General features: G+C 37.2%; 1 protein-coding gene across 1 annotated transcript; it reads left to right on the top strand.

Moving 5' to 3' along the window:
* Positions 1 to 567: 567 nt before the first annotated feature.
* Positions 568 to 3,538, top strand: smim24 (small integral membrane protein 24). The gene is made up of 3 exons (XM_041792292.1): positions 568 to 702; positions 1,048 to 1,189; positions 3,274 to 3,538. Exons 1-3 carry the CDS (start codon positions 642 to 644, stop codon positions 3,350 to 3,352), a joined length of 282 nt encoding a protein of 93 aa, XP_041648226.1. The 5' UTR covers positions 568 to 641; the 3' UTR covers positions 3,353 to 3,538.
* The last annotated feature ends 5,787 nt before the right edge of the window (positions 3,539 to 9,325 follow it).

The following is a 9,325-nucleotide window of genomic DNA, read 5'->3' as shown; positions in this document are numbered from 1 at the left end:
GGCTTGTATGTTATTCCTAATGAGGTTCTAAATAAAAGGTTCAGTCAAATTAAGGAGTAAAGTGTCTTGAATTTATTAAAGTTTAAAGTCAGAGAGATATTGTGATTTGAAAAATTGATGTAGCTTGTAATAATGCAGGCAATAAATCCATCTATCCTATGCCAAATTACTGTGTTTATATTTGTTTTAAAATCATTTGTAATCAGTGATAGCCAGTGATAGCCCAGGCTAAAGTCTTTTAGAAGTAGCTGAACATGCAGGCTAATTTATGTAACACGACCTTTGGTTGAAATATCTTAAGTGTGGTGCTGTCAGTTAACAAGCCTTTTGTTACTATCTGGTCATCTTGTGGACTATGTTTGCAGCTGGGTCGTTACTGAAATTATAAAAATGTATTCACTTTAAGATCCAATACAGTAGGCCCACTGTGATGATCAGCAAAGCTCTCGTAAGTGTGTGAGTGTGTGTTGTGTAACACGTGATTTTAAGGATGTTGTTTAAGACTGCTCACAAGGAACAACATCAACATCAGGAGATAACACACACCTGTACTGTGAACTTTGACAACAGTTAGAGTGAGGAGTGTTTGAGCTGAAGGTTCAGTCCTTGAGAGACGTGCTGTCCACTCTGTTGTATTCAGGATGAATCTTCTCTTTCTATTGGCATGTGTGCTCCTGTCTGCCACCTGCTCTGCCAACAAAGGTAAACCTTTATTTTAAACTCGTAGTTGTTTTGTTTTGATGAAACCTACATCCAAAACAAACAGGCTAGCTTCTCTTTGTTTCTTTATCCGTATGAGACTAAATGAAACTTTATATTCTATAGAAATAAGACTAACTAATATTTCTCAGATTGTGTTTATATTGCTCAAAGGTTAAGTTCAAAATTAGAATCAAATTCAGGGAAGCTCACTGCCCAATCACAATGCCACCATCACCACTCTGTGACTGTCGGTTTCATGTAACTCCAACAAATTCTGAGCATAAACTTCTGTGTGTGGCCTACATGTGGCCTACATGTGGCCTTTAATGGTTTGTGTGTGTCCAGGTGTGCGGACTGGGATTCGAGTATCAGCAGGATCTGAGTCCGTGACTCTTCAGCCCTGGCTGGTTGGGCTGTCAGCTGTCGTTGGCTTCCTCTTTATTGTCTTCGCCGTCTTGATTATTCACAGACTCCTCAGAAAGGACAGGTCAGCTACACACACTGTCACAAACACATTGCCACCACACACACACAAACACACACACGATCAAACAAAACCCATGAACACACCTCAGACACACAATTTTGATTTATGTTTAATACAAGCAACATTTTAAACATATTTCTGAACAACTAAACTTTGATTTATGAGCTACCATTGCACATATATATGTGATAAAATATTGACAGTTGACTTCTTTACATCTTTGTCGATTGGCTATGGATAAAATGCATATAAAAATATTCATTCCCCTGGATCTTTTACCCTTTTTTGATTTTGTAAATCACTCTTGATCAATATTTGTCTTTTTTTGACACAAAAGATTACAAAACAGTCTTTAATGCTGAAAAGAAAATAGATTTCTACAAAGTATTGTCCGTTAAACAATGGTAAAATAAGTGACTGCATAAATATTCACCCCCTTTAAAGTGACTGACCTAATTCAACAGAGGTCCACCCAATAGGTGCTAGTAGTCTCTCATCACCTGACTGTAGTGAAAGTGTCTCAAGTGATTGTAGTATAAAGACACATGTGCCTGGAAGGTCCAGTCACTGGTTCATCAGTATTCCTGGCTACCATCACACCAAAAGAACACTCCAAGCGACTCAGAGAAAATGGTATTGAAAGTATAAGGATATAAAAAAATCCAAGCCATCCCCCAGAGTTCAGTTAAATCCATCACCAGGACATGTAAGGAACATTGCACATGTGAAAAATTGTCTAGATCAGGCCGTCCTCTCACACTGAGTGAGCGTGCAAGAAGGAGACTAAGGAGAGAGGCCACCAAGACACCTATGACTCTAAAGGAGTTACAAGCTTCAGCAGCTGAGATGAGAGAGACTCTGCATACAACAACTGCTGCCTAGATTATTCACCAGTTAAAGCTTTATGAGAGAGTGGCAAAGAGAAAGTCACCATTGAAGAAAACTCATTAAATCTCGACTAGAGATCACCAAAAGGCACGTGGGAGACTCCATGGTCATTTGGGAGAAAGTTGTTTGGTCTGATGAGACCAAAATGATGCTTTTCGGCCATCAGGCAAGGCGCTATGCTTGGCAGACACAATCCACACTGTGAAGCATGGTGGTGGCAGCATCATGTTGTGGGGATGCCTCTCAGCAGCTGGCCTTTGAAAGCTTGTAAAGGTAGAGGGTAAAATAAATGTGAAAACACAGGAAAATCCTGGAGGACAATCTTGTTCAGTCTTCAAGAGAACTTTGGCTTTGGAGAAGATTTATTTTCCAGCAAGACTCAAAGCATCCAGCGAAAGCTACACAGAAATGGTTTAACCCCTCAAAGCCCATTACCTCAAATTCTCATTTTTGAAACTGATATGTTTACTTAACCTTATAAAAACAACCATACGATTTCACATATATATTCATATTCCCATTTGATACATTTGACATTTTTGGCAACTGATAATCCACTGAATAGCAATGTTTTATTAGATTGTATTCAAAAGGTTTTTAAGTAATTTATTGATCATGTTGATTAGATAGAGGACTCAAAAAGTATGTATAACTTTAAAGGGTTAAAGACAACAAGGTGAATGTTCTGGAGCTGCTGTGTCAAAGCCCAGACCTACTGTAAATCCAACAGAGAATTTGTGGCTGGACTTGACAAGAACTGTTCATACATTATCTCTGTGCAACCTGACAGAGCTTGAGCAGTTTTGCAAAGAAGAATGGAATAGAATTGCAGTGTCCAGATGTGCAAACCTGACTGAGACCAGTCCACACAGACTCAGTGCTGTGATTGCTGCCAAAGGTGCATCTACTAAATACTGAATTAAGGGGGTGAATATTTATGCAGTCACTTATTTTACCTTACAAATTTTTATTCAATTGGTATTACTTTGTAGAAATCTGTTTTCACTTTGACATTAAAGATTTTTTTCCCAGAAAAAAAATTTATTTACACCTTGAAAACAGATTTCTAAATGACTGGGAGGTGTCCATCAGGGCACATTTGTCATCTTGTAATTGTTACTTTAACTTCCTGACAACGGCAGCCAAACAGTCTTTAAGTATCAAACTTATGTGTCTGTTTTTATCTTGTGTCACAGGAAGCATGAAGAAGAGTGGGGCTATGACAACAAGGTTATAGAGATAGAGCATGCAGAAACTAAGCAAACCAGTCTGTAAGAACGCTTGACCATCATTTAACCATCAAATCAACCTGCACCCTATGGAAAGGTCTCTCAGTGCCTGTCACCGTTTCCTGCTCTATCAAGTCAAGTTTGTTTTCTTTTCGTAAAGGCTGGAAAAATCAGTTTTTGTGACAGTTATATATGATGTGTAATGTGTTATAAATAGGCTATATAAAGTGGCTTGAGCAACAAAGATTCATCAGTCTGTCTTTTCCTCTTGATATTTTGTGTTGAAGAGATGAAAAAGAAAACTTTCCATTTGAAAATATATCTTAAAAATTACAGTTTTCCTTTGGTTTCACAGACAATTCAGTGCAGAGATGCATCTGTGTTTTACGGCCACCTCAGGGCTTTTGCCAGTGTAAAAACTAACAATAGTATATTCTAATTTAAGAGAAGATCTCTGAGATTTAATGGATCCCAGATGTTTTAGGCTGAATTTTTGTTGAAAGGCAGTGTTTTTCAAAATGGGTGCTCCTCTTCTGGAGGTTGTGAAAAACTGAAGCAGAAAACAGTTATTTGTGGCAAAAAACATTTAACGTCCTCCTAGATGTCACTTTTAATAATAAGTAAATAATAAATGACTAATAATAATATTGAATTGTTTGTTCATTTTCTAAACCAATCCTTTAAACAGAAATACAAGTCTTCCCATAAAGGGGGGGCAAGGGGGGCCCAGCCAAACTGGGGGCCCATGGAGGTCAGAAAGAGCCTGGTCCACTGTAAAGTTGGTTTGTGATAACCATATTTTATATTTAACCTACATAACACTACTCTCATCAAAGAAACACAAAATAACTTTCCTTTATGTATGTTGTAGTAAAAGATGGCCGTTTTTCAAAATGTAAAGCCCTATTCTCAAAACAGAAATATCTTTTTGGTAATGTTGACATTGTGGATTGGACACATTTAGAAAGTAATATCAGACTTCATAGCTAAGCCATGATGTACATAAACGTCAGGATGCCAGAAAATAAAGTGGAGGGAACTGAAATAACTACAGAAAAGTACTAAATTATTACAGAAAAGAGGGAGAGAAGGTTAAGAAAGCACACATTTGTGGAAAAAAAGTGGTTACAGAGTGGCAAAATGCATAGAAGTAGTAAAAAAATGTGTTCAAAGAAGCAAAAATGGGTTTAGAAAAGCTAGAAGGGGTTAAAAAAATGGGCAGGAAAATGTTGAAAAGCTATAAAAAAGTTATAAAAAGTGTCAAAAATATAAAAGATGTCAAAAATGGGAAAATGTGATGAAAACTAGTTAAAAGTGGCAGAAATGGTCAGCAAAAGTTCTGAAAAGGGGTTACAAAGTAGCAAGAAAAAGGTTCAAAGGTGAAAAAGATGGGCAAAAAATGACAGAAAATGGGCCAACAGAGGCAAAAATAAGTCAGATGTGGCTTATACGAGTTTAAACAGTGGTTAAAAGCAGGAAAAACGGTTGAAGATATCAAAAAATTGAAAAAAGTGGCAACAATAGGTTGCAGATGCAAAAATGAGTCAAAAATGAGTGAAAGAAATGCTACTAAAGTGGCATAATTGGATGGTTAAAGTACTGAAAAAGCATTAAAAAAAGATAGAAAAAATGGGTTAAAAGTGGAAATAAATGGGTCAAAAGAGGCAAAAAATGGTTAAGATGTGGCAAAAATGGGCAGAAACATTAATGAAAGGGGTTTCAAAAGAGGCCCGAGTGAGTAATGTTAACATTAGAGCCCAATAATAGCTTGACACCTTTCAGCTTGAAGTGAGGTATCTGTTAGCCGGGACACCAGCACCAGTACTAATGATCCTACTCACAAGCATTAATATCATCTATAAATCACAGCTGGGGAGGGGGCCATGCTCTGTTCCCAGCCAATTCTGTGCGCCCGTCCTCATATTTAAAAACTTATCAAAATAAGTATTGAATTCAGTGAGTTACCCCAAGTGTTAGGGTTAATAATTGTTAGACAGAAATTATAACAGCATTTTCAAATGAATGCATGGAAATGAATGCACAGCTGTTTGGGAAGCCTGATGTTTAAAAATTCATCTCTCTCACCACTAGAGAGAGCAACAGCACAGATAATCAAGTCCAGAGAATTCTGCACTGTAAAAATTATATAATGGCTTATGTCATTTATGCTGCTGTTACAAAACAGTAGAATTTGTCACCATTAACATGTTATTATGATGACCCTGATGTGACATGAAACACATGTTAGTTCAGGCATGGCTTGTTGTTGACCTTGAGAACTGTAAATACTTTAAAGGCCCACTAATCTGACATCATTATTTAAGCATACAGTGCATTCAGAAAGCATTCAGACCCCCCTCACCTTTATCCATTTTCTTAAGTTGAAGCCTGATGCTACAGCTGAAAAACGATTTTTCTCTCATTAATCTAAATCCAGTACCCCATTGGAGACCATCTGTGTGAAATTAACTTAACTGGACATGTTTTTGAAAGGCACACACCTCTCTATAGAGGCCTCACAGCTGGCAGCTCATATCAGAGCAAAAACCAAGCCATGAGGTCAAAGGAGCTGCCTGCAGAGCTCAGAGACTGGATTGTTGCAAGACACGGATCTGGGGAAGGCTACAATAAAAGTTCTGCTTCACTGAAGGTAGTGTTTTGCTTTTGTTTATTTTTACTGACTTACTGGCTAAGACTTGTGTTGCTACTACCAGTTCTACATAAATGTAGTACTAAAGAAAAGAGTCTGGCCCAGGGACTGTGGCCCAGGTAGAACTGGTAGTCCTATAACAGGAAAGGCATGGGTTTGATCTCAGGGTTCTACAGTCACATGCCGACGTGTCCTTGGTCAATATTTAAGACCCCAATTTTCTCCAAATGCTATGTCAGTGTTGTAAAAACATGTACGATTGTGTTGGCTGAGTTTAGCTGATACTGACGGCCTTTCTCCATAGACCCCTCTGCATCAGTGTGTGAATGTCAAGTGAATGAATGAGTGTGACCTAATTGTATATCAGATTTTGTAAAGGCGTTTAGAGTTTTGTAACAGTTTTTTACACTTTGTAATTTTGTATCCAACTTTTGTAAATTTGTTCTGTAAGAAGAATTTTTTTGGTCATTTGTAAAAATGTTATGCTGATGTATTTTTTTGTTAATTTGTTTCGAGCTTTTTTAAAGTGTTTCAGACAGTAATTTTGTTTTGCACCTGCAGGCCACCGTAGTTTTATGGTAAAGTAGGTTTCACAAAAAGGAATTTAACATTTTTCTAAAAGTGACTCAGACTTTATTTGTATCAGACTTTGTGAATTTGTTTCCAGATTCGTAAAAGTGTTTCAGACTTCTTGATGTTGTATCGTACCCGGTAAATTGTTTCAATATTTATAAAGTTGTTTCAGACTTTGTATTTTGTATCAGACTTTTTGCAATTTTGTTCATTTTTGTAAAAGTTATTCAGACTATGTCTGGACTTTGTAAAAGTGCTTCAAGCTTTGTATGTTTTTCACACATTGCAATTTTGTATTGAACTTTGTAAAGGTGTTTTAAGTTTTGTAAAAGTGTTTCAGATAATCTTATTTGTATTAGATTTTTCTAAATGTGTTTCAAGTTTATCAAAGTGTTTCAGACTTTTTAATTTGGTATCGGACTTTGCAAAGGTGTTTTGCAAAAGTTTTTCCGTTCATTGTAATTTTATTTCAGATTCTTTGTAATTTTGTGTTTTTGTTGACTTTTGTAAGTTTGTTTTGTAAAACATTTTTTGTCACTTGTAAGTGATATGCTGATATTTTTTTTGTTGTTGTTATTTTGTTTCAAGCTTTTTAAAAGTGTTTCAGACTGTAATTTTGTTTTGCAATTCCAGCCCACTGTAGTTTTATGGTAAAATAGCTTTCACAAAAAAAACAAGAATTTGGTGCAAAACAATGAACATAGAAACAGAATGAAAACACTAAAGTTGTTTACCCTTCATAAAGAATTCAAAAAGAATGATGTGAAAATATGATGAAATAATATAAGATAAAAAAGGCAAAAATAAAATAAAATAAAATAAAAAATGAGATAAACAGTGCTATGGAGTGACTGAATGAGCATTTAAATCACTGTTCTGTCCTGCTGACTATGTTGTGTTAATCCTTGTCTGGCTCAGTTACAACAAGGTTCTAATAAGTAGAAAACTAAATAATTTATAAAATTCCTAACCAGATGCTGGAGTTAGATTTTCTGTGTACAGATTACTATCTCACCTCCTCTCTCTGTTCTGTAAAGGGATTAAGACATTTGATAAACAGGCACCCAACAAAAAATAAATTCCCAGAGGCCCTTACACAGATTAATCCAAAAAAGTCGGCCATGAGAGTTTACAGAAAATGTGAAAGAAACCCCAAAGCCACACTTCTGTCTCTGTTCAATGATGCATAACTAAATACATGTTAAGTAAGCTTATTAAGCTGCAGACTAAAGCTGTTCCAGATCTTTAAAAAATACATGCAGGCAGTTTTTACAAAAGACATTACATGGGATGCAGTGCTGGATAAGGTTCTGTGCATTTACAGAAAAATACAACAGATTTAGAAGCCACAGAGAGGAGAGAGGGTTTTTCTGCTCTGTCATCCAGTAAGTGTGAGGTCTGTTCAGGGATTTCAGTAATGGAGTGTGTGTGTGTGTGTGTGTGTCTTCTAGCCTGTAATTTTCTCTCTTTATGTCCTGTTGTTCCTCTGGACTAACGCTGTTATTGGTTTAAGACTGTTGTGTTTAAACCTGATTGGCTGGATGTTTACACCTTTGAGGGAGGTTAAGTGGCTAATTAACTGAGGGGGCGGGAGCTGGGAGTTGATTGATTGGACTTCTGATTACAAGATTCTGCTTTAGTTTATGAGTGTGGGAGTTAGGCTGTTTCATTCTGCTAAAACCTTGGATTAAAGCCCCCCTCCCACCCCACACAGCAGTCAGAGGAATGTTAAAATCCAATGAAAGAACGATAAAGAGCAATGCTACCATATATAATGAGGCCAGTTAAAGGCGAGCCTAAAACAGCAGTGTGACATTTGGTGGAGGAGTCCTGACCTTCTCCACAGTGGGCTGTGGTTGGTCTGATCCACAGACCTCGAGGCCTCAGCTGTAAGGCTTTAGCTCTGTGGGCTGACATAGACACTAACCTGACCACACTGTCACCACACCCTGAAAAACCACCGCTCTTTTCCCATGAGGGTTCTCTGTTTAGGGTAAAAGCAATGTAAATTGGTTTATTGAACAAAGAACTGCACAACTAAGTCATAACAATTGCTTGTTTGATATGGAAGTACTCATGACAGTTTTTAAAACTTAAATCTGACACCTGTACCGATAAGACAAACTATCTGAAGTCCCTCTGTTTAGACAAAAAGCTGTCAAGGCTGACTGTGCTCCTCATTGTGGGAAGGGGACTTTCATAGGGGCTGCCTCGAGGCCTGTTAATACTCAAGTGTTTGTTTTTTATTTTGTTTCCATACAATAATTTATACATAACCAACCATTTCAATACAATGCTTGAATGGGCTGCTCTGTCCAGTCCATAAAAGTATTGTTTTAAACAAAGACGATGGCATGCCAAGACTTAGATTACATCATTCATCCACTATAGAATTTCAGATCTGTTAAATTGCATGCAGGACCTATATAAAGTATTCAGCCCCTTGGATGTTTTACCCTTTTATTGATTTTACCCTCTGCCTTTACAAGCTTTCAGGACCATCTGCTGGGAAGCATCCCCACAGCATGATGCTGCCACCGCCATGCTTCACAGTGAGCCAACATAGTCTAGTTTGCTGCACACACCAAGGGAACTGCACTTTCACAACCAGTTTGGTGTGAGCAACATTTTATCTCCTGTTTTGGTCGACTCTTAATAGGAGAAAAAAAGAGGTTAGAACTTATTTTTAAGATTGCCAGTAAAATGACCTGATCTCGCTCTAATGTTTTATAAGAGGGTGAAATCTAAGGCTCAGGACATCATAAAGTGTTCTGAACATCCTCTTCATGCTGGTCA

This window comes from Cheilinus undulatus, linkage group 7 (assembly GCF_018320785.1).
Source record: "Cheilinus undulatus linkage group 7, ASM1832078v1, whole genome shotgun sequence".
Classification (NCBI taxonomy): Eukaryota; Metazoa; Chordata; class Actinopteri; order Labriformes; family Labridae; genus Cheilinus; species Cheilinus undulatus.
The sequence above is the reverse complement of the archived record's forward strand: the minus strand, read 5'-3'. Positions and strand labels throughout refer to the sequence as shown.

What these genes read in the sequence shown, in the direction of transcription:
- smim24 (XM_041792292.1), top strand. Translation starts at nt 642, where the DNA reads ATGAATCTTCTCTTTCTATTGGCATGTGTGCTCCTGTCTGCCACCTGC. An exon ending in CACCTGCTCTGCCAACAAAG is followed by an intron (nt 703 to 1,047) that starts GTAAACCTTTAT and finishes GTGTGTGTCCAG; the next exon opens with GTGTGCGGACTGGGATTCGA. An exon ending in AGACTCCTCAGAAAGGACAG is followed by an intron (nt 1,190 to 3,273) that starts GTCAGCTACACA and finishes CTTGTGTCACAG; the next exon opens with GAAGCATGAAGAAGAGTGGG.